The sequence below is a fragment of the Mobula hypostoma genome, chromosome 15 (genome assembly GCF_963921235.1).
Source record: "Mobula hypostoma chromosome 15, sMobHyp1.1, whole genome shotgun sequence".
NCBI lineage: Eukaryota > Metazoa > Chordata > Chondrichthyes > Myliobatiformes > Myliobatidae > Mobula > Mobula hypostoma.
Window position 1 is genome coordinate 18273116 of NC_086111.1, and position 26092 is coordinate 18299207.

General features: G+C 41.7%; 1 protein-coding gene across 1 annotated transcript in view; it reads right to left on the reverse strand.

Moving 5' to 3' along the window:
* The window catches only part of dnah1 (dynein, axonemal, heavy chain 1), a 393587-nt gene that overhangs the window by 170474 nt on the left and 197021 nt on the right, over positions 1–26092 (reverse strand). The window contains exons 31-35 of the mRNA XM_063068377.1: positions 17623–17736; positions 14999–15148; positions 13963–14049; positions 6607–6793; positions 5030–5121 (exon numbers count right to left, since the gene is read on the reverse strand). Of these exons, the coding sequence (XP_062924447.1) occupies positions 5030–5121; positions 6607–6793; positions 13963–14049; positions 14999–15148; positions 17623–17736 (630 nt within the window). The remainder of the gene's footprint in view (positions 1–5029; positions 5122–6606; positions 6794–13962; positions 14050–14998; positions 15149–17622; positions 17737–26092) is intronic.

Consider the following 26092-nt stretch of genomic DNA (forward strand, 5'->3'; position numbering starts at 1 on the left):
ATGCTTCCAGCCAGTTATGAAAACACAAGTTTTTTGGTAACCAGATAGATATTTATCTCTATAAAACTATAAGACCTTAGGATATAAGAACTGAATTAAGCCATATGGCCCATTTGTTTTGCTCTGCCATTCAATCATGGCTGATTTGTTATCCATCTAAACCCTTTTCTTCTGCTTTCTCCCCATAATCTTTGGCACCCTGACTAATCAGGAACCTATCAACCTTCACTTTAAGTATACACAATGATTTTGCCTCCACAACCATCTGTGGCAATGAATTCCATAGATTCACCACCATGTGGCTAAAGAAATTATTCCTCATCTCTATTCAAAAGGGACATGGGTACAAGTGCAGACAGAGCAAAGAGTTAAATTGTACCGCAGAGGCAAAATTCAAAAAGGCAAAGAATGCAGGACTGAAAGTGCTGTATTATGTGTGTAGCATTCGGAATAAGGTGGACAAATTCGTGGTGCAATTGCAGATTGGTTGGTATGACGTTGTGGGCATCACTGAGTCATGGTTGAAAGAAGGCCATAGTTGGGAGCTTAACGTCAAAGGATATACTTTCTATCGAAAGGACAGGCAGGAAGGCGTAGGCAGTGGTGTGGCTCTGTTGGTAGGAGATGGAATTACATCTTCAGAAAGAGGTGACATAGGGTCAGAGAATGTCGAATCTTTGTGGGTGAAGTTAAGAAATGCAAGGGTAAAAAAACATTATGGGAATCATAGTTAGGCCTCCAAATAGTAGACAAAATGTGGAGTTGAGATTGCAAAGGGACCTGGAAAAGGCATGTAATAAAGGGATTGGCACAATTGTAATGTGGGACTTCAATATGCAAGGGGATTGGGAACCTCAGGTTGGTGTCAGATTGCAAGAGAAGAAATTTGTTGAATGCCTGTGAGATGGCTTTTAAGAAGAGCTTGTGATTGAGCCTACTTGGGGAAAGGCTATCTTAGACTGGTTGCTGTGTAATAATCCAGATCTTATTAGGGAGCTTAACATAAAGGAACGCTTAGGAGGCAGTGATCATAATATCATTGAATTCATGCTGCAATTTGAGAGGGAGAAGGATAAGTCACATGTATCAGTATTGCAATGGAATAAAGGGAATTACAGCGGCATGAGAGAGAAGCTTGCCCAGGTGGATTGGAGGAGGATACTGGCGGAGATGATGGCAGAGCAGAGGTGGCTGAGTTTTCAGGGAACAGTTCACAAGGCACAGGATAAATATGGCCCACAGAAGAAGTAGTTCTCAAATGGCAGGGGTAGGCAACTGTGGTTGACAAAGGAAGTTAAGGACTGCATAAAAGCCAAGGAAAGGGCATATAAGGTAGCAAAAGGGAGTAGGAAGCTGGATGATTGGGAAGCTTTTAAAATCCAACAAAAGACAACTAAAAAAACTATAAGAAGGGAAAAGATGAAAAATGTGGTCAAACTAGCTAATAATATAAAACAGGATACTAAGAGTTTTTTCAGTCAGATAAAGAGTAAAGGGAGGTGAGCATTGATATTGGACCACTGGAAAATGATGTTGATGAGGTAGTAATGGGGGACAAAGGAATGGCAGACACGAGCAGTGTGTCAGAGGCCCATGAGTGTCGGGGAGCAGGAGTGAGTGCCATTGCTATTACAAAGGAAAAACTGCTAGGGAAACTCAAAGATCTTAAGGTGGATAAGTTAGCTGGACCAGATGGACTACATCCCAGAGTCCTGAGAGAGGCTGCTGAAGAGATAGCAAATCCATTGGACATGATCGTTCAAGAATCACTTGATTTTGGCATGGTCCCAGAAGACTGGAAAATTGAAAATGTCACTCCACTCTTTAAGAAGCGAAGAAGGCAAAAGGAAGGAAGTTATAGGCCAAGTCAACCTAACCTCAGTGGTTGGGAAAGTGTTGGATTCTATTATCAAGGATGAGGTTTCAGAGTACTTGGAGACTTATGATAAAATAAGTCAAAGTCAACATGGTTTTTGCAAAGAGAAATATTGCCTGACAAATCTATTGGAGTTCTTCAAAGACGTAACCAGCAGGGTGGACAAAGGAGAGGCAGTGGATGTCATTTACTTGGATTTTGAGGCTGCTTAACAAGATATAATCCTATGGAATTACAGGAAAGATACTGGCATGGATAGAGGAATGGCTGACAGGCAGGAGGCAGTGAGTGGGAATAAAGGGAGCCTTTTCTGGTTGGCTGCCAGTGACTAGTGGTGTTCCTCAGGGGCCAGTATTGGGACCGCTACCTTTCACATTGTTTGTCAATGATTTGGATAATGGAATTAATGGCTTTGTGGCAAAGTTTGCGGATGATACAAAGATAGGTGGAGGGGTAGGTGGTACTGAGGAAGCAATGCGTTTGCAGCAGAATTTGGACAAATTGGAAGAAAGGGCAAAAATGTGGCAGATGGAATACAATGTTGGGAAATGTGATGCATTTTGGTGAAAGGAACAAAAGTACGGATAATTATCTAAATGGGGAGAAGGTTCAAACATCAAAGGTGCAGAGGAACGTAGGAATCCTTGTGCTAGGCTCCCAGGAGGTTAATTTACAGGCTGAAACTGCGATAAAGAAGGTAAATGCAATGTTGACATTTCTTTCAAGGGGAATAGAATATAAAAGCAAGGAGATAATACTGATGCTTCATAAGACACTAGTGAGGCCGCACTTGAAATATTGTCAACAGTATTGGGCCCCCTATCTTAGAAAGGATGTATCGTCATTGGAGACAGCCCAGAGGAGGTTCACAAGGATGTTTCCAGCAATGAAGGGGTTAACATATGAGGAGCGTTTGGCAGCTTTGGGCCTGTAGTCACCAGAATTTAGAAGATTGCGGGGGATCTCATTGAAACCTACTGAATGTTGAAAGAACTAGATAAGGTGGATGTAGAGCATGCTTCCTCTGGTGGGAGTATCAGGAACCAGAGGGCACAGCCTCAGAACTGAGGGGCATCCTTTTAGAATAGAGGTAATGAGGAATTTTTTAGCCAGAGAGCGGTGAATCTGTGGAATGCTTTACTACAGACTCTGGTGGAGGCCCAGTCCATGGGTATATTTAAAATGGAAGATGATAATTACCTGAATGGTCACGGTATCAAAGGATATGGCGAGAAGGCAGGTATATGTGGCTGAGTGGAATTCAGGATCAGCCATGGTGAAATGGCAGAGTAGGCTCAATGGGCTGAATGGCCTAATTCTGCTCCTCTGTCTTATGGATGTTCTTGTATGCTGAGGCTGTGTTCTGCGGTTGTAGATTCTCCCACTATAGGAAACATCTTCTCTATGTCTAGTCTATCTAGGCCTTTCAATATTTGATAGGTTTCAATGAGATCCCCCCTCACTCTTCCAAACTCCAGCAAGTACTGGCTCAGAGCCACCAACCGCTCCTCATATGTTAATCTCGATCATTCTTATGAACCTCCTCTGAACCCTCTCCAAGATCACTACAATAGATAGAGATATAAATTTTGCATTGTTTAAGGCAATGACAATAAACTGATACTGAGCGAATGAGGGAATAGGATCTGGTGAAGCACATAGTATTAGTTGCAAAGTGATGTGCAGGTCCACTACCCAAAGCAAGAAGAAATAATGTGACATCGAATGGTATAACCATTTGGTTTTAAAGAGTTGAACCAATCTAATCCAAATATAAGTTCTATTTTCATAAGTCAGACAGGGTATTGTATGGTGGTGAATGTTTTGAAGTTTACAGGTAATATTAAACAAATTACATTTGATATGAATATTAAGGTATATCTTCCTAATTATCCTGCCATTCTTCATTTGGTGGTATAGCTTTTTGTAAAAAAGTAAACAGGCAAGTCAAAGGATTAAATAAATTGGAGGTAGGGGGAAGAGAGTGGGAAATAAAGTTGAAAGAAAAGATTAGCTTAGCACATAGGCATAGGGAATTTCTTAAAAGGAACAAATTAATATTGAGGCAATGAAAGAGAAGATGAGATAATGAAGAAAAAGTTGAAAAACATCAATCTAAATAAGGGGAACAAATAAAAATTTTGAACAGAGAAGCATATTATCCTTGCTTACCCAATAGTGCCACTATCCCTCTGAGAACCTGTCAAAATAAAATCCCACCACCAGTACCCTCTGCCTTTTATGATCAAGTCAGTCTTGAATCCAACCTGCCAACTCACTGTGGATCTCATCTTGTTCCACATATATTAAGCTTCCAGGACAATAGAATCAGAAATGCAGTGGCAAGTGCCCTCATGCTTATGTACTCAATAGGACTCAGAAATGGAAAATCATCTCTTAAAAACCCAGACGAATTTATGAAAGATTGCTCAAAAAAATTGAAAAGTATTGTAATATTTTAGATTTTTTTTGATACGTCAGATGGATTTCAGTTTTGGAAAGCAAAAATTGAGAAACAATTCTTAATTGCTCCAAACATCGAATGATACACAGGAGGGATATTTAGTGTAAATTGGCTTCAGGATCAGCACGAAATTGTGGGCCGAGTGGCCTGTCCCATGCTGTACTGTTTTATATTCTATGTTAATCTGATCATAATTTTGTTGCACACAAGTTCTGAATCTCACCTCAAATGAGAATATAGAAGACCCCAATTAAATTTGTATCAGCGTGAATGTTTTATATAAAGTATGTAGCTTACATAGGAAAACCAGCATACCATATAGGTATGGAAATCTTTTAACGTGGGAGTAATGTATTTCCCATGTTGGTGCGGAGTATGCAGAGATAATGACAGGGGGATATGACCTGATATTTGGTCGTCTCTCTTGTAAACTCTTGCAGTTCTGTCTTAAATGATGACTGGCATGTTCAGCCTACAACCACCATTTGGCTAAAGGCAAGTAGCCGCCTCTAACATCTTATAATTCCAATGCAACACAAACAAAATACTGGAGGAACTCAGCAGGTCAGGCAGCAGCTATGGAAATGAATAAAGGGCCGAGACCCTCCTTCAGGACAATAATTCCAATGATAGTTTGATGGCTAAATTTGACAGACTATAATCCTATTATACAACAGGATGTGTCCTACCTTTGTCTTTCCAGATCCTGAAGGACCAACCAACATCAGTCCATGCCGGACAACTGTGGTTTCATATAACTGAATGCACTTAGTCACAAAGCCTGTATAAGTAAGAGAGCGCAATCATTAATGTAACGTTCTCAAGGAAATTTAAGTCAAATGACAATATATGGGTAGGTCCGTGGCTTTCTGCTATCAACTGAAAGCATTGCCAGTGGGATTATAACAAATTTAAATTGCTTCATGCAGTTTTTCATCCATTTAAGATGATTTGTTGGAAAATCATACAGTGGGCAAAGACTCCAGCTGAAAACACAAGGTGGAAAAAAGAGATGTCATGACTTTCTTAGCAAGTTCAGATATTTTTATCATCTCAGTCATCTCATACATTTGAACTGATAGATTATCATTTTTATAAAAGCGTGAAATATTTCATATGGTTGCAGAACTCAGTTCATTATTCTAATCCTTATTTTAATTATCTTACTACTTCCATTAAATAAAGATGCTTGCTAAGATTACTAAAGAGTATTTTCATGATTTTATTTCATTATATACTGCTTTCATAATCCCGTTTTCATAATATCACTTGCTTTTGTAGAAATTCTACTGGATTAATTAAACTGAAAATGAAGAAATGTAATTTTTATCAACACTTGTGCAGATGCAAGTTACATTCCTTTATTTTCAACTTATAGCACCTGGTGTAGTACATTGAAGTGTGGTTGTGGGTGAAACCAGCCAGCATGAATAGAGATCATGAGAGTCCTGGATCGAGAGTCTCAGCTATGATATCTTTCTTGCTTAAAATCCTTTCAACATCATTACCTGAAGAACAACCCCAGGCGAGGTATTGGAATATGGTTTGTACCTTTGTATTAGCCAGTGCTTACTGCAAGGGTCCCGAAAACTGGGAACATGAGTCCCTGAAAATGAGTCTACTGCTGTGGAGCAAGTCCAGTATTATGGCAAGTGAAGCCCATCCAAGAGCCCAATGGCTGCAAGGCAACAATTGCTCCTGAACCCGATGGTGTGGGACCCAAGACTCCTGCAGTTCCTCCTGCTGGCAGCAGTGAGAAGAGACTGGTCAAAAGCAGGCACACGCCACTGAAAACCTATTTGTTTTCCGCTCTCATCCTAAACTATGTTAATCTTGCTCAAAGCTTTAATCAGTGCAGAGGAATGGAGCCGATCATGAGCTCGTGATCTGCCTTTAGGAATCAATACAGCATACACCCCCAGCAATGGCCATAGCTGCACTCTCTGCTCTCATCCATGCCAATCCCCCAGGAGATCACAGGACATATTGTGCATTGAACTGGTGGAAGTATGGGCATTGCCCCCAAAACAACTGTTGGGGAATGTTCTGGGAAGTATATTTCTTCCCCTCCTCCTACTTGGACCCTCATGTAAATAATGAATTTTTTAAAATCAAACACTTGTAGGACTTATTCCTAATATTCTGGTATGCTTTCTTGACAATATGAATCAACTTTATGCATCAGGTTTCAATTGTGTATAACATGGCTACTGACATTACAAAACAACCACTTGAAAGGATAATTGTTCTTTGAAAAATGACTAACCATTAACGTCTTTTAGATTTTTCTTGGCACATTTATTGCGAATGGATTTCTCCAGAATGCCGTAGTCAACAGGCTGTTCCTTAATTTTTGGGAAGAGATCTGACACAATACCATTGAAGAGCTTCAGATCATCTTGTAGAAACTTGGGTACATTCACGTCACGGATTGCTCTCAGACATATCAGTTCCTAAAACACAGCAGAGCTTTTAGTTTAAAGAAACATGGTCAAGACTTGCATGATATAGGGATTTCTTTAATATTTATTTTGGATCTATCCACAGTTTAATTCTATATGGCTTATTATCTTCTATTCCTTCTTGCTACATGTTGGAATTAGAAAGTTGTTTACATCGAAGTTAATGAGGATCCAGACTTCTTTCCATAGTTTTGCCTTGAATCACTTTAAATAGAGATAGGTTTAAATAAAGATCCATTGCATTAAACTGCTGAGCACTGAGATGCTGATCTCACAGAATGGACATTGATAAAGATCAGTAAGAAAGACTTGGGCTGTCTCTGACACCTCTGATAAGCAGCGATAGAGTAGCATTGATATGGGAGAGGGTTCAAGTAATGGGGGAAATTTGAATATGTTAATGAACCTATATGCCTCATATTTTAGCAATCATCTTCATATGATAACCACGATGAGTTTCACAAAGCTCAGGAAACTCAGCAATGAAGGAGAACTTGGAAATGCTTTCCAAGCATGGCTTGTGGGTCAGAAAAAGAGGTCCTTCTGTGAACCTGTAACCTGCAAATATTATGCTTGGTAAATGAGATTTATGGCTATTTATATAGAATATATAAATATATATAAACCCGGCTGGTGGCGTAGTGGCATCAGTGCTGGACTTTGGGTCGAAAGGTCCCAAGTTCGAGTCCAGCCGACTCCCCTGCACGCTTTCCATCCGTGCTGGGTTACGAGCTGGTGATCTCTTTGGGAACTCACCCGACAGAAGGCAAGTGGCAAACCACTGCTGTAACTTGCCTCGTACACGGTTCCCCACTACGCCAGAGAGGCGTGGAGGGAAATCGTCTGCCAACTGTAGAAACTCCAGATGTGACGTACCTTTCCTATATAGAATATAGCATTAATGGTAAGACTCTTGGCAGTGTGGAGGATCAGAGGGATCTTGGGGTCTGAGTGCATAGGAGACTCAAAGCTGCTACGCAGGTTGACTCTGTGGTTAAGAAGGCATATGGTGCATTAACCTTCATCAATTGTGGAATTGAGTTTAAGCTGAGAGATAATGTTGCAGCTATATAGGACCCAGGTCAGACTCCACTTGGAGTATTGTGCTCAATTCAGGTTGCTTCACTACAGGAAGGATGTGGAAACCATAGAAAGGATGCAGAGGAGACTTACAAGGATGTTGCCTGGATTGGGGAGCATGCCTTATAAGAATAGGTTGAGTGAACTCGGCCTTTTCTCCTCAGAGCGACAGAGGATGAGAGGTGACCTGATAGAGGTGTAAAGATAATGAGGGGCATTGATTGTGTGGATAGTCAGGGGCTTTTTCCCAGGGCTGAAGTGACTAGCACGAGAGGGCATAGTTTTAAGTTGCTTTGAAGTAGGTACAGAGGAGATGTCAGGGGTAAGTTTTTTTATGCAGAGAGTGGAGAGTGTGTGGAATGGGTTGCCAGCGGCGGTGGTGGAGGCAGAAATGATAGGGTCTTTTAAGAGACTCCTGGATACAGTCGGTAAAGGGAGCTGAGAAAAATAGAGGACGATGGGTAAGTCAAGATAGTTCTAAGGTAAGGACATGTTCAGCACGGCTTTATTGTGCTGTAGGTTTTCTGTGTTTCTATTTATTTATCTATCTCTCTGGGATGTATTTCCGAATTGCACCCAGAAACTCCAGCCATTGCTGTTCTGCTGTCATCCCTGCTGGTGTCCCCTTCCAATTAATTTTGGCTCGCTCCTCTCTCAGGCTTCTGTAATTCCCTTTAACCTACTATATACTGATAACTCTGACTTTAGCTTCTCCTTCTCAAACTGCAAGGTAAATTCTATATTATGATCAGTCCCCTAAGGGTGCTTTTTACCTTTCTAATCAATTTCAGTTCATTGCACAACACCCAATCCTGCGTAGCTGATCCCCTAGCAACCACGAGCTACTCTAAAAAGCCATCTTTGAGGCATTCTAGAAACTCCCCCTCTTGGGATCCAGCACCAACATGATTTTCCTAATCTACCTGCATTTTGAAATCCCCTATGACTATCATAACATCGCCCTTTTGACATGCATTTTCTATATCCTATTGTAATTTGTAGCCCACATCTTTGCTACGGTTCAGAGGCCTGAAAACAACTCCCATCAGGGTCTTTTTACCCTTGCAGTTTCTTAGCTCTACGCACAACAAAACTACATCTTCTGATCCTATGTCACCTCTTTCTAAGGAGTTGATTTCATAGAGCCATCCCACTACCTCTGACTACCTGCCTGTCCTGTCCTGTGTATCATTGGATGTTAAACTCCCAGCTGTAATCTTCTTTCAGCCACGATTCAGTGATGCCCATGATATCATAGCTGACAATCTCTAACTGTGCTACAGGTTCATCTACCTTATTCTGAATACTGTGTGTATTCAAATATAACACCTTCATTACTGAATTCATCACCCTTTTTGATTTTGTCTGCTTTTTACATTGTAACTCATCCCATTGACTGCAATTTTGCCCTATCAACAGCCTGTCCTTGCCCCATCCTCCTGCCAAATTAGATTAAAGCTTCCCAAACACCTCCAGCAAACCTGCCTGCAAAGATATTGGTCCTCCACTTGGGTTCAGCTGTAACCTGTCCCTCTTATACAGGTCATACCTTCCCCAGAAGAAATCTCATTGATCATGATCCAGAAATCTGAACTCCTACCCCCTGCATCAGTTCCTCAGTTACGCATTTATCTGCCAAATGGTCGATTTCTTACCCTCACAACAAGCTGGAGGAACTCAGCAGGTCAGGCAGCATCCATGGAAAAGATCGGTGGACGTTTCGGGCCGGAGCCCTTCGTCAGGACTGAAGAGGGAAGGGGCAGAGGCTCTATAAATAAGGTGGGAGGAGGGTGGGAAGGAGAAGGCTGGTGGGTTCCAGGTGAAAAACCAGAAAGAGGGAAGATAAAGGGGTGGGGGAAGGGAAGCAGGGAGGTGATAGGCAGGAAAGGTGAAGAAAGAATAGGGGAAAACATAATGGGTAGTAGGAGGTGGAACCATGAGGGAGGTAGTAGGCAGCTGGGGGAGGGGACAGAGTGACATGGGGATAGGGGAAGGGAGGGGGAGGGAATTACCGGAAGTTGGAGAATTCCATGTTCATACCAAGGGGCTGGAGACTACCTAGACGGTATATGAGGTGTTGCTCCTCCAACCTGAGTTTAGCCTCATCATGGCAGTAGAGGAGGCCATGTATGGACATATCTGAATGGGAGTGGGAAGCAGAGTTGAAGTGGGTGGCTACTGGGAGATCCTGTCTGTTGCGGCAGACGGAGCGGAGGTGCTCGACGAAGTGGTCCCTCAATCTGCGTCAGGTTTCACTGATGTAGAGGAGGCCGCAACGGGAGCACCGGATGCAATAGATGACCCCAACAGACTCACAAGCGAAGTGTTGCCTCACTTGGAAGTACTGTTTGGGGCCCTGAATGGTGGCAAGAGAGGAGGTGTAGGGGCAGGTGTAGCACTTGTACTTACAGGGATAAGTGCCAGGTGGGAGATCCGTGGGGATGGACGTGTGGACCAGGGAGTCACGGAGGGACCAATCCCTGCGGAAGGCGGAGAGGGGTGGAGAGGGGAAGATGTGCTTAGTGGTGGGGTCTTGTTAAAGGTGGCGGATGTTGCGGAGGATAATGTGCTGGATCCGGAGGCTGGTGGGGTGGTAGGTGAGGACAAGGGGAACTCTGTCCCTGTTGTGGTGGCGGGAGGATGGGGTGAGAGCCAAAGTGCGGGAAATGGAGGAGATGTGGGTGAGGGCATCATTAATGACAGCAGAAGGGAAACCACGATCCTTAAAGAAAGAGGACATTTGAGATGTCCTGGAATGGAAAACCTCATACTCGGAGCAGATGCGGTGGAGACGGAGGAACTGGGAATAGGGAATGGCATTTTTGCATGTGGCGGGGTGGGAAAAGGTAGAGTTGAGGTAGTTATGAGAGTCAGTGGGCTTGTAGAAGATGTTAGTGGACAGTCTGTCTCCAGAGATGGAGACCGAGAGATCGAGAAAGGGGAGAGAAGTGTCCGAGATAGACCAAGTGAATTTGAGGGCTGGGTGGAAGTTAGAAGTAAAGTCAATGAAATTGACATAAACAGTACTTCCAAGTGAGGCGACACTTCACTTGTGAGTCTGTTGGGGTCATTTATTGCATCCGGTGCTCCCGGTACGGCCTCCTCTACATCAGTGAAACCTGACGCAGATTGAGGGACCGCTTCGTCGAGCACCTCCGCTCCGTCTGCCAAAACAGACAGGATCTCCCAGTAGCCACCCACTTCAACTCTGCTTCCCACTCCCATTCAGATATGTCCATACATGGCCTCCTCTGCTGCCATGATGAGGCTAAACTTAGGTTGGAGGAGCAACACCTCATATACCGTCTAGGTAGTCTCCAGCCCCTTGGTATGAACATAGAATTCTCCAACTTCCGGTAATTCCCTCCCCTTCCCTTCCCCTATCCCTATTTCACTCTGTCCCCTCCCCCAGCTGCCTACCACCTCCCTCTTGGTTCCACCTCCGACTACCCATTGTGTTTTCCTCTATTCTTTCTTCACCTTTCCTGCCTATCACCTCCCTGCTTCCCTTCCCCCACCCCTTTATCTTCCCTCTTACTGGTTTTTCACCTGGAACCTACCAGCCTTCTCCTTCCCACCCTCCTCCCACCTACTTTATAGGGCCTCTGCCCCTTCCCTCTTCAGTCCTGACGAAGGGTTCCGGCCTGAAACGTCGACCGATCTTTTCCACGGATGCTGCCCGACCTGCTGAGTTCCTCCAGCTTGTTGTGAGTGTTGCTTTGGCCCCAGCATCTGCAGATTATTTTGTGTTTACGATTTCTTACCCTCACTGGAATGTGGCACAGGCAGCAATCCAGAAGTTACTACCCTAGGAGACTTGCTTTTCAGTCTTCAACCTAGCTCCCTAAAATCTCTCCTCAGGACCTCTCTGCCTTCCCTACCTATGTCATTGGTGCCAAAATGTACCGAGACTTCTAGCTGCTCACCCTCCCCCTTCAGAATGCCATGGACCCAATCCGATACATCCCTGACCCCGACACCCATACCACATGGGTGTCTCTACTGCATCCACAGGATCTCGTCCCTATTCCTCTAACTATGGAATCGCCTATCATTACTGCAGTCCTCTTCACCTCTCTTCTGAGCCTTAGCGCCAGACTCCATGCTATAGACCCGGTCATTGTGGCTCCCCCCCATTAGGTCTTTCCCTCAGCAGTATCCAAAATGGCATATTTATAATAGAGGGGAATGGCCACAGGGTACTCTATACTGGCTGCCCTCTTCCTTCTGACAGTCACCAAGTTACCTGCCTCCTGTAACCTAGGGGTGACTATCTCCTATTTTCCACTTCCTGAGTTTCCTGAATGACCTGATAGTCTTCTAGCTGATAAATTAATCCAATTATTTATTTTTAAATTTTGTATATGAATTTTTAGACAATATCTCAAAATTTTGTTGATGATTTATGAATTCTTTAAGAGTAAATTTCCATTACCTGAACTACCACAAAGTGTTGGCACAGTGGATATTCTTATCTGCTTTCCACATACAGCATATTTATCAATGTTTTTCAATATACTTCCAGATATCTATTATCCTTAAGTGTAAATATTCTGATACTTTATTATTGCAAACTCTTGCTATGCATCATAGCTAAACGTTGTACATTTTTTATACAGTAGGTGTGTTTTCTATGTGAAATGCACTCTATATACTAATGTCCCTTTGCAATATAAGCCACTCTTTGCTTGATTCAATAAAACTTGAAGATTTTATACTGTATATAATATTCCTTAATTATTTCTGCATTCTTCTAGCTTTCATCATGTTTACATTATGTTCCTAGCTAGTTCAATACACATTCACCATCTGTTCATCAACACGAAATTCATTCTGGTGATCTCTTATTCATATATAATTTACTTTGTGAACATTTTATTTTAGTTAAGAAGTCTGTCTGTATACTAATGAATGGCCAATATGTCATTGCTATCATTTTTAATCATATACACTGGATTCCAGTTAACTGGAACACTTCAGGACCAGTGCATGTTGGCCCAATTAAGTGGGCTACTCCGATTAGCTGAAATTTCATGGAAACAGTTAAAAAGGTATAAAAAGGACATATTATCATTTAGCTGACAAATTGTGTATTTAAATGAAATACAGTGCAGGTTAGAACACCATCAATACTGCTACAGTATTATAAAATTGTGTATTAGTTCCTAATAGTCATCAATGGAGGAATTCATTCAGTGTACACTGCCATGTTCTTTTGATTGACTGTAAATTAACAAAATCAGTGCAGACACCTAGTGCAGATAATGGAGTGATTTCATACAATGCTTTTGATGATTGCTTCCTATAAATCTTCATTTTCATTGTAACATTCAAGACTATTGCCAACACCTTCAAATTCTTTGTAGTTCCTAACTGTTGAAGTAGTGTCTTATTTTCACTCCTGGCCATTTCTGGCACCTCCAAGTCTGAATATTTGAAACCGCAGTGTGCAAAATAGTTCTAAATTGTCTTACTGCTTATTTTACACCATCTATCAGTGACAAAAATCTTTGCTTTTTGAATAGAGGAACACACAACTGACACTATTTAAAACTGTTCACTCCAAGCACAATACATTGTCTAATGGTCACACAAATGCTCACAACTGACACCAGTTAGACACTGTTCAGCAACAGTCCCCTGTCCCAAGTAAACGGCACAGTGCACCAAAGAAATGAAGGGAATTCAGGTATTTTTTGATTAGTTTCTGTTCTTTAAGAGTTGTCCCAGATAAGCAGCTGTCCCAATTAACTGATGGCCCAATTAACCAGAATTCACTAAACATAATACACAAATTATAGAATGACTATTAATTTATGGTCACAAATAGTTATTCAATTAATACTATACACTGTATACCATATAAAACTATTTTGTAAGATTAGTAGTATATTCCTACTATTATCTTTATGCAATCACTTTATTCTTTTAATAATAAGTTATTATTTCAATTAATCTATGTACTAGATTAACAATTATGCATCTATCATTCTATATTCAACATGGCTGCCTATTTTGTAAAATATGATGAACTACTTCCTCATTTTAAAATAAATACTCTTTTCCAGTGGATCTTTCACCTCATCCATATCGGGATTCTCTCTCTTCAGGTTCCCCGCTGCAGAGATCACAGTTTTTACAGCTCTCATTCCAAAGTCATAATGATCCTAAAGCAGAGACAGTAATTAGTCATCAAATTAATCTTTGACAAACCATGTGGCTTTGTGTTCAGCTTGTTCATGTTGGAAGCGCTATGGAACTTATAAACATTGTTAACATTTCTCTTAAGTTTCTTCTATTTGATCGATAAACTCAGTAGACAACAACATAGGAACTGTATGTGATGAATGAAACATTTTGTCCTTCAGATTTCCAATGTCTGCTGGAAATCTGAAGAGCAAAATACTGGAAATACTCAGCCACTCAGCTTCAATAAGAGGAGCAGAATTAATACATCCTATTCTGATAAAAGGTCATTGACCTGAAACATTACCTAGTTCTAGCTTGATGGTAGCTACTTGCCATGTTGAATGTTTCCAGCATTTTTAAAAATCTTATTTTCCCAATAAAATGTGGAGGAAAGCTCAGAAATTAGAGAATGCAGAAGGGAAAAGATTAAGTATCCCTTGTCTCAGCTGGTTAAGGTCAAGAGAGGAGAGCAGGGGCATGTAATGCAGTTATAGATGTCCGTACTGATTCAGCAGACCTTGTCTAACACTGTGGGGCCAACCATTTAATATTATACTGGTGATGTCAGGACAGGGAGTTACATGTCCTGAGAAAACTGCAATGGCCAAAAGCCAAAATGACACATGGTGATGAGTTACAAACTTCTCTAGTGTTTTTTAAATTCTAAATGCAGTGAATGAATCTATGTTAGTAAAAGACATTGTTTAGATAAATGGGTTCATAGAAATGAAAGATTGTCAAGAAATCTTATACTTATGGTCTTCAATGTAAATAAAAGGTTACTGTATACCAAATCAAATTTGCTTAGAAAGCAAAGAAAACTTTTTCTTCAGATAACCCAGCATATTCTTAGCCATGGTTTCAGTAAGGAAAGATTAAGTGGTCAAATTGTAATAACGATACTTTAGTTTGAGACTGTTAATTTACCTGTGAGCTGAGTTGCTCGCTGGACAGTTTGAAGGTTGTGGTGATTTTCTTTGCAAGTACTTTGGCATTGCTGAACCCAAAGGAATACAGAGAAATCTCAGCGATCATGGCATAGTCAGGAACCATCATTGCCACGGGCCTGAACAAAGCCTAAACAACGGGAAACATTAATTTCCAACAAATCAGTGAACACACATTCCATGTAACTGAACATGAAATATTCTCAGACAGGGATGTGTTAAACACTGCTTGAATAATAATTCCTCGTAACATCTTGAGAACACAGGGCTTGTGGCATGGAACAATGCAGGATGTGTATTGAAAGTAGGAATTTCCAGAGATATGGAGTTCAGGCCAATATATTTAACACAAAACTTTGCTATTGTTTTGTTCTACATCTATTTCCAGTCCAGCAGACTGACAGATTATCAGGCCATTAGGTGAGAGTTGTTGTGGTTGGAGGTTACAGTGGGATTGTCCCAAGTGTTCTTCAGAGAAGCTGATAGGAGATGAATCAAAATACATAATCAAGGAAGAGATTCTGGAATTTAAGATCAAACAATGGAATGGATCTCAGCATTGAAGAAAAAGTGAAAGGAGAGATTGAGTGTGATAATGGGATTGAGAGAAAGAAATTATAGCAGATGATCAAGATTTGGTTAGGGGATTGGTGACAGGAAGCTCGCACAAAGCTTGGGGAGGTAATCCTGCACAGAAGCTGTGAAGAGAAACCATAAGCAGCTGACAGAAGGCTTCTTTGAGGCTCATGGATGATGGATACTCCACAAATTAATCTCCAATAAAAGTAGTGGAAAGAAATGACTTGCTGGATCTAGTCATTCTTTGTCTTGCTGCTGTATTTTTCCAACTTTGGGAACCCCCTCCAAGTTCCAAGTGTACTCTAGAAGACTGGTATAAAAGTGATTAATTAATTTCTGAGATGGAGCCTCTCAGCACAGATATTGTAAAAAAAGCCATCTAACCTTTCAACACAGATATTGTAAAAAAACATGCAAGCAACCCAACTCCATCACTCGCACTATTATTTAAAATATCTCAATGCTGTCTGACTTCTTGTGAGCTCATCAGAAACTCTGCATCTTAACCTAAATTCTATTCCCCAACCACTTAGCAAGTTTCTTCAAGATTGTTTGTCATTTCCAGTACACAAGTGTAAAGGAGAACAAAAATAATTGTCAATCCAGCCCAATGCAATCAAAATGAACACAATAAAATACAGAACACAATAAATATAAATATATTCAATAGCTTACAATATATACATAGTCCCTAAAGAGACACTAGACACAGGAGTGTCTATACATAAAGTGACACTGACAGAAAATGATAAAGTGGAGGCGGCTGAGGGTGGAGGTGTTGATCAGCCTTCCTGCTTGGGGAAAGTAACTGTTTTTGAACCTGCTAGACCTGGTGTGGATGCCATGGAACTTCCTCCCTGATGGGAGTAGGACAAACAGTCCATGAGCAGAGTGGGTAGGATCCTTCGTGATGTTACTGTCCCCTTTCCAGCACCTTGAAAGAGTGCAGAGAAAAATTACAAGGATGTTGTCAGAACCTGAGTTATAGGGGAAGGTTGAATAGTGTGTAGAAGAATGAGGGGAAATTTGATAGAGGTATACAAAATTGCGAGGGGCGTAGGTAGGGTAAATGTAAGCAAGCATTTTCCACTGAGGTTGGGTGAGACTACAACTACAGGTCATGGGTTAAGGGGGAAAGGTGGAATGTTTAAGGGGAAGGTGAAGGGGAACTTCTTTACTCAGGGCTCGGTGAGAGTGTGGAACAAGTTTCCAACAGAAGTGGTGGATGCAGGTTGGATTTCAACATTTAAGAGAAATTTGGATAAGTACAGTACATGAGTTGGAGGGGTATGTTCCGGGTGCAGGTCAATGGGATGAGGCAGATTAATAGTTTGGCATAGACTAGATGACTGTTTCTGTGCTGCAGTGTTCTATGACATTCATAGACCTGATGAGGTTTTTAAATCACAGTCCATTAGTTTCATAGTCACCATTACTAGCACTAGCTTTGCTCTTATTCTCAAATTAACTGTTTAAATTTAAACTCCCCAGCTCTATAGAAATATTCAAATTCAAATCTCTGAATCCATAGTCATAGAACTTAGAAAGAAGACCAGTAGACCAGTTTTATCCAGAGGGTGGACAAAACCTGAACTGTCTCTTCCATGAGTTGGCTCCCGCAACTGTATAATTTTTACATTGAAGGATATTTTAAAACTTTTTAAACTGTTTAAACTTATTGTGTGAGCTGAGCCAACAACCTTCTAATCCACAGGCAAATATGCAACCTTTATACTATAGCTGGCACCTTAAGTCACATTGAAAGTGTAATGGCAGAGAACTGTTATTCAAACAAAATTTAGAAGAAACCTTCAGAATTATCAATACACTAGGTAGTGGAAAGTAAGATGCTAATTCTTTATTGAAATGGAATTAAGGTACAAGTATGTTTATTGCACATTTTCACTTTAATTCATCTCATCCTGCCAACATACTCTATGACATTACTGGCTTTTGTTTTGTTTCAAACGGTACAAGTGTACTAACTAAATTGGATAAATGTCCATGGGTGAAAACCTTGCCTACCTTAAGATTGTCAGGTAACTCTGTACGACCTGCATAGCCAGGGTTCATGGTAATGAAGACAGCACAAGATGGTATCAGTGGAATCTCTATACCTTCAAACATGAAGCGTTCAACCTGTAAAGTTAATTTGGGCAATGAGGTAAATTTCAGAGATAAGACTCCGACATATTTACTTTTCAATAAAATTTAATAATGGAAATATTAGTATACTGTATAGTAATTTTTCTGTCATTTTATCATAACATAATTATGAAGTAATATTGTGACGAGAGACTGGGCTAGGATAGTTAGGATCCAAGTGCTGGAGTATCCGAGATTAGAATTGAGACATGAGACTGAAATAAAGACAGGGTTCTAAACTAGATGTTAGACAAGAATCCAAAGTTGAGCTGACAATTGAGCACCGAACCTCAGTTCAGGTGCTCTTTAAATATTAAAATCCTGGCACAAAAACATGGCCACCAATAAGCAGGGCAGGCCTGAATCTTTAAAGAGATGTGCCAGTTATCCATATTCTGAGGAGTTAGAGTGTTTAAACCCCTGAGGCTGGCGCGGTCAGGTGATCTACAGTTGCAATGATGACAGTCTTCCCCTTGGAAGGCAGAAGATCTGTGACAAAACCCATTGAGATGTTCATCCATAGTTTGTCTGAAACAGTGAGAGGGTGAAGGAGCCCTTGAGGGTGGGTGCATGGCTCCTTGCTCCAGGCACTCACCTTGCATGCCTGCATGTAGTGTCGGAATTCTCTCACCATTTCTGGCCACCAGTATCTTCTGATGAACTGGCAATCCCTGGGTGAGCAGTCATTCTTGATGCACGTCCCCATTGAAGTACCTGAGACTTGACAGAACTTGGGATGAACATATGACCCAGAGGACCCTTCTTAGGAATCTCCCCTTGCTCCTGGGCCTTGCAAACAAGTGCATCGACTCCCCAACAAATTGGCACTACCATCTTAGATTGGGGCAAAATACTGGTAGGCTGCTCCTCTCTTTCTGGTTAATTGAACTGACAGTACAAGGTATCCGGTTTCTGATTCCTTGACTCTGGTCGATAGACAAAGATGAAATTGAAGTAGTTAAAGACAAGATACCACCTGGCCTGCCTGGAATTCAGTCTTTTGACCTTCTGAATACAAGCCAGGTTCTAAATACAATAAAAGGGTTCTTGGCCCTCTGAAGCCAGTGACGCCCTTCCTCCAAAGCCAACTTGACCACGAGTGGCTCTCTATTTCCGATGTCCTAGTTTACCTCTGCTGGGGATAGCCGCCTGGAGAAGAATACTTACAGGTGCAGTGTGTTGTCCAAAGGTGTCTTTTGAGACAACACTGCACCTACTCTGACGTCCAAGACGTCCACCTCCACAATGAAGGAAGGTCTGGGTCACGTGAAACCAAAGTGGGAGCTGTCGTGAACTGCTACTTGAGCTCTGCAAAAGCAGCCTTCGCTTCAGTAGTCCAAACAAAAGGGGCCCGTGGATCTGTTAGTTAGTGCTGTCAGCAGAACTGCTACTGAGCTGAAGTTCCTTATGTGAAAAGATGGGAAATCCCAGGAATCGTTGGACTTTTTCCATATTGGATGGCTGTGGCCAATCTCTGACTGCCTGGATCTTAGTAGGGACCATCTTGAGATTGCCATTAGAGATGATAAAACTGAAAAATGAAATGGTAGTTACATGAAATTCGGATTTCTCTAGCTTGACATAAAGTCCAAAGAAGATATCTCTGATGTGAGCTATGTGCTCCTTCATAGACTTCGAGAAGATTAAGATATCTTCCAAGTAAACCAAGGCATACTTATGGAGAGCATCCCCAGAGCACATAGTTTATAAAGGCCTGGAAAACTGCAGGTGCATTCATGAGGCTGAAAGGCATGTCCAGGTACTCATAGTGCCCTGTTGGTATGTTGAATGCAGCCTTTCACTTGTCACCCTTCTTTATGCTGACCAGATTGCAGCTTCAGGAATACTCTTGCCCCTTGGAGAATCTCAAGGCAGAGTTCATGAGTGGAAGGGGATATAATTTTTGGTCGTTATGCGATTCAGCCCTCTATAATCAATGCACGGCTGCAGGCTCCCGTTCTTTTTATGCACTCCTCCATACTGCTTCTCCCCAGGCCTGAGAGCACATATAATAGACCCAGTGGAGGACAAGTACCAGGCTGTAAGTCTAAAGCACAGTTGTAGGGTCATTGTTGTGGAAGAGTTGAGGCCCTTCCCTTGCTGAAGACCTCTTCCAAATCCTTGTAGTTGGAAGGGATTTTGACTGGTTTGGGGTTACAACAACACCCAAACTTCCCTCTGAGGATGACTCCTGAAGCTCCTTAGGTAGTGAGGGTGATTTGGCTGATCTCAGAGTCTCTGCTATAGGTTCACTAGAGTCTTCAGTTGAAACAGAGACCAAATCAGAGTCCAATTCATCATCCATACCCTCAGACAATGGCCTCAAGACACTACAAATGGTCTTTGTGATCTTGGGATGAGGCTCCAAGGGTCTATATTTAGGAGCCTTTCCTTTATACAGAACCTGGTGACTGGATCCCTTAGATTTGGCTCCTAGAGCTCCTGACTTCCTTGGCTTATTTCTGAACCAGAGACCCTCTTTCCAGTTCCAGCACACCCCCAACTAGACAGGTTCGGGACATGCACGGTTCTGTTGGCTGGAGCCACCTTGTCTGTCCTTAGCAGCAGAATTGGGTCTCCCGAAGGCACCAGGATACCCTGAACAAAAGTCTGGCTCCTCGTTGGCCACTGGTTTCAGGAGAGTCTGGGGGTTGGAACACCAAGCCGAAAAAATACCCTCTTGCAATGACTAGACCATGCAATGATCCTCCCTTCCTTCCAGTTCACAGATGGGTTCTGCAGGGACAGGCAAGGATGCCCAAGGATCGGGGGTATGTGAGGACATCTATCCATACTATTCTTTGGTCTTAACAATCACATACTTACAGATATTGATTTCAACATTTCAACATTAAATCCAACCTGATTAGCTGGATCTGAATTGCCTATTCTTCATTGGTTATTTTGAATTGGTCTTATTCTGATTAGTTGATTTTTTAGCCAAACCCTCTTTAGGAATGTGTGGTCCCAGACTGAAGCTATCTCTACACTCTTAGAACCGACATTTAGGTCCCCCACTTGGCAATGGATTGAACACCCCAACTAAGTATTTTGCAACACACATAAAAGTTGCTGGTGAACGCAGCAGGCCAGGCAGCATCTCTAGGAAGAGGTACAGTCGACGTTTTGGGCCGAGACCCTTCGTCAGGAGTATTTTGCAAGTGGGTGTGTTGTTGTTACTTTGCAACTCACAATTGGCTTAATGGTATTCCAGGTTTTTGTATTTTAGGCAAACCATAAATATGACATGTTTACGCTTCACTCTGATCTTAACCACATCCTCCATTCTTGCTTTTTTAACCAGCTTTTTGCAGTTAGTCTCAATTTTTGGCACTGGACTCCGAGTAGCAAGTGGAGTCATCTTTCAACATCAGATATTAAAGCTGCCAGCTTCTGCTCATACCCCACTGTAGCTATCACTACTGCTGCCCTACTCTTGTCTAACTGCAAAACTATGATGTTGCTATTGCTCCTCAGCTCTTTTAATGCCTTTTGTTCCATTAGCATGATGTTAGAGATTGGAGGTTTAGATCTCAATAGCTTACCGAATTTCAAATCTAACATCGTTCTCCACTGGAAGGAAGTGTGTGATGCATTCCATGCTTGTTAATACTTCAGCTATCAGCTGTTTTGCAGGTGCTATAGCAAAATTTAATCCCAGAGATGGAGCATATGAGGACCTAAACATTGATTCTAAGAGTGTAGAGATAGCTCCAGGTGGGACTACACATTCCTAAACTGGGTTTGGCCTATGTATATATAAAAAAAAATTGACCAATCAGAACAAGGCCAATTCAAACCAACCAATCAGGAATAGGCAATTCAGATCTAAGCCCTGCCCATGCCCTGCTCACTCGAGAGGGTATATAAGGAGGTGTCTCCAGGGGGGACGAGACATTGGCTGGGAAACTAGAGTTGGCTTGACTGGAAGCTGGCTGTGGTTTGCTCGATGCGTGAATGTGGTTTGGAACCTGTTGAGGGAAAGAGAGTGGGGAAGGAATGGAAATTGCTGGGAGGGGGTTGTGTGGGTCCGGTAATGGTGGACAAGATAAGAGGGGGGGTTGAGGGAAAGAAAGTGGAGGAGGAGAGGGATAGGGACTCGGGATCAGAGGTAGGCAGCTGGGGAGAGGTGGATTATTGTGAAGGGAGAAATAAAGGGAATGAGGAGGTAGTGAGGGGTTGGATGAATAAAAACCAAGACAAGGGGAATAAAAGAGTAAGAAATGATAGTGGAGAAAGCTCTGAAAGTGAGGAAGAGAGGAGGTGTTGTCATAATTAGGTTTAATGAGAAGGCTCAGGGACATATGAAGAAATTAACCCATTTGTGCTCACAACAACTCTGGCAAATAAGATAGGGGAAATAGTATTTGCAAAAGTCCTTAATGATGGCAACTTATTGGTAAGATGTGCGAATGAGGAACAACTTGAGAAAGCACTCAAGCTAAAAGAGATAGGAAAATGCAAGGTGGAATACATTGGGAGGGTGGGAGCACAAAATAGTGGTTGTAAAGGAGTGATCACGGGGGTACCAATGAGTATAAATATGGAGGAGTTAAAGAGGAATATCAAAGGAGGGAAAGTAATGAATGTTCAAAGACTGAAAACAACAAAGGAGGGAGTGAAAAAGGAAAGTGAATCAGTATTGATTGAATTTGAAGAAGAAAGAGTGCCAAGGAAGGTGTTCCTGGGTTTCATGAGTTACCCAGTAAGGGTGTATGTGCCAAAGCCTCTGAGGTGCTATAATTGTCAAAGGTTTGGACACATAGCTAAAAACTGTAAAAGGCAGAGGAGATGTGCTAGATGTGGGGGTGATCATGAATATGGAAAGTGCGGAACAGGAGTTCAACCAAAATGCTGCAATTGTGGTGGAGCTCATAATGTTGCATATAGTGGGTGTGAGGTTGTGAGACGGGATACTAAAATTCAAGAAATAAGAGTGAAAAGAAAGATCACTTATGCAGAAGCTGTAAGAATGTCAAGAGAACAGAATAATGCTCCTAACGAACAGGGAGCAATAGGGATATGAGAGATGCAACAAAGAACAAATGACAGGAATTATGTAGACAAAAAGGCTCTAGTAACATTCATTGCAGGAGTGATTAATAGTACGGCTGAGGTAAAGTCAAAAAGTGACAAAATTCAGCTGGTGGTAAAAGCAGCAGTAAACCATTTAGGGTTAGTAGGACTGACATTGGAGGAAGTGAGGGAGAACCTCACTAATCAGTCAAGCCAGGAAGTGTCATGGGTTGGTTAATACTAATTATGGTGATTCTTTTACAATGGAATGCAAGGAGCTTACTGGCCAATAGCCAGGAATTCAAGCACTTTATTAAAGAAATGGTTGTAAAACCGGATGTAGTGTGTATTCAGGAAACTTGGTTGAAACCAACTTTAGACTTTGTGGTATACGGGTATACAATGATAAGGAAAGATAGAAACCTAGGGGGAGGAGGGGGTTGTGCTATGTTAATCAAGCAAGGTATACCATATAGGGTACTGGAAAAAGGAGATGATCAGGAATACATAGTGGTGGAAGTGTGGGAGAGAGGGGAGGGAATGGTTATAATTAACTACTACAATCCATGTAAAAGGTTGGATTTGGACAGCCTATTAAAGATACAAGGACAAAACAGACAAAGTAGTGTGGTGTGCAGATTTCAATGCTCATAGCACAATATGGGGGGATCAGATTACAGATCCAAATGGAAAGGTAATTGAAGATTTGATGGAAGAAAGGGATTTGGTGTGTATGAATGATGGTAGAGGCACAAGGACAGATATAACAACAGGAACTGAGTCAGTGTTAGATATTACGTTAGTGTCTAATACCTTGGCTGGCATTAGTAACTGGGGAGTTTGGACTGCTTCAACAGTAGGCAGTGATCACTACCCAGTTTTATGTTCAGTGGGTGAAAGAGTTGAAGTAAGACCAGGTGGCAGAACCCCAAAGTGGGTGTTTGGAAAAGCAGATTGGGGTAAGTTCCAGAAGTTGAGTGAAGAAGGGTTGACAAAGATTGTTATTTCTGGGAATGTAGATGAATTAAACAGTCAGGTGACTTCAGCAATTATCATGGCAGCAGAAGGATCTATACCCAGGAGTAAAAATAGGATGAACAGGAAACTGGTACCATAGTGGACAGAGAAATGTTGTCAGGCTGTAAAAAACAGAAACAGAGCATTCAGGCTAGTTAAAAGAACCCATAATATGCAGCATTTGGTTCAATATAAGAAAGCACAGGCAGTGGTGAGAAGAACTATACGTCAAGCTAAAAGGGCAAGTTGGAGGAGTTTTTGCAACAAGATAGGAAGAACAACACCTGTGGGAGAGATATGGGGAATGATTAAGAGGATGGGAGGAGATAGAAGGGAATGGGAATATCCAGTAATGATATCTGAGGAGGAAACTGCAGTCTCCAGTAGAGATAAGGCTGAGATCATGGCCAAGTCATTTGTACTGATACACAGTTCAGAAAATTTGTCTGAAGAAGGGAAAGAATAATGAGCCAACACCCAGGTGTGTTAAACAGGAGGGAAGGAACAGATGATATAATTGATGATCCACTTACATTAGCAGAAATGGTGAGAGCAATAAAGAGATTGAGACCAACCTCCCCAGGGAAAGACCTGATATGCTCTGTGATGCTAAAAAAATCTAGGAGAAGGAGCGCTCTTGAAGTTGCTGCATTTTTATAAGAGTGTGGGAGGAGGGAAGATTACCAAGTGCATGGAAAGAAGCAGTAGTAATTCCAATAAGGAAGCCTGGCAAGGATCTGTCAAAACCCACTAGCTGCAGACCAATTGCATTAACATCAAGTATATGTAAGATAATGGAAAGGATGATAACAGAAAGGTTATCGTATGAGCTTGAGAAAAGGGGAATGCTGGCAAGTTATCAGAGTGGTTTTAGAAAGGGAAGGAATTCCATGGACTCAGTGATAATGTTAGAGACTGAAATAAGGAAGGCCCAGGCAAATAGAGAGTCAGTAGTGGCAGTGTTCTTTGACATTGAAAAAGCCTATGATATGATGTGGAAGGAAGGATTATTAATTAAACTGCACAAGATGGAGGTTGGTGGGAGAGTTTTTAATTGGATTAAAGATTTTTTGTTTGGTAGAAAAATTTAAGTTTGGATTGGATCAGAATTATCAAAACAGTACATAGTGGAAAATGGCACACCTCAAGGTAGTGTGATTAGCCCGTTACTTTTCATCATTATGACCAATGATGTCTTCACAAAGGTACTAGTGGATATAGGTAGGTCATGTTTGAGGATGATGGGGCCTTGTGGAAAAGAGGCAGGAACATGGAGCATATAATCAGGAAACTACAAGAAGCAATTGATGAAGTGGTGGAGTGGGGTTATGATTGGGGATGTAGATTTTCAGTAGATAAAACTCAAACTGTATTTTTTACCAGGAAAAGAGTTGAGGTAGGGAAGAAGTTAAGGATGTACGGGGTTGAATTAGAAAGGGTTGCATCATTTAAATTTCTGGGAGTTATATTTGATTCGCGATTAACATGGGCAGACCATATCAGGAAAGTTGAGGAGAAATGTAAAAAAATAATAAACGTGATGAGATGTTTGACTGGTAGGGAATGGGGAGCAAGTTGTTCAGCTTTGAAGAGAATGTATGTGGCTTTAGTAAGATCTGTATTGGATTATGGAAATATAGTATATGGATCAGCAGCTAGGTCTCTTATAAGGAAACTGGATGTGATTCAGGCTCAGGCCTTGAGAGTGTGCAGTGGGGCTTTTAAAACGTCACCAGTGTCAGCCCTACAGGTAGAAATGGGAATAATGCCTTTAGAACTAAGAAGGATGCAACTGATGGCAAACTACTGGGCTAACTTGCAGGGGCACAATGATTCTCACCCTGCTAAAGGAGTGTTGCAGGAGTGCTGGGAAAATGGGAGGTTTCAGAGGGATACCTTTAGTCAGGTAGGGAATGATATCGCGAAAGAATGTGGAGTGTTTGATCTGAGGATAAGTCCTTCAGTAGTTTATCTGTTTGTAGCTCCATAGAAGCTTGTATGGCCTGACATAGACTGGCATTTGTTAGAGGTAAAAAGGAAAGAAAGATATAAAACAGATTTGGTAAATGTATTTAACTGTCATGTGATGGAAAAGTATAGTGATTATACTCAAATTTATACGGATGGTGCAAAGGAACCTGAAACAGGAGTGACAGGGTTTGGGGCGGTTATACCAGCAAAAGAAATTGGAATCAGCAGAAGAACATCTAATAAGTTAGGGGTGTTTACAGTGGAGATGCTGGCAGTGTTGGTTACGTTGCAATGGGTGCAGAAAGCCAGACAAGTCAAAGCATTGATATGTTCAGATTCATCCTCA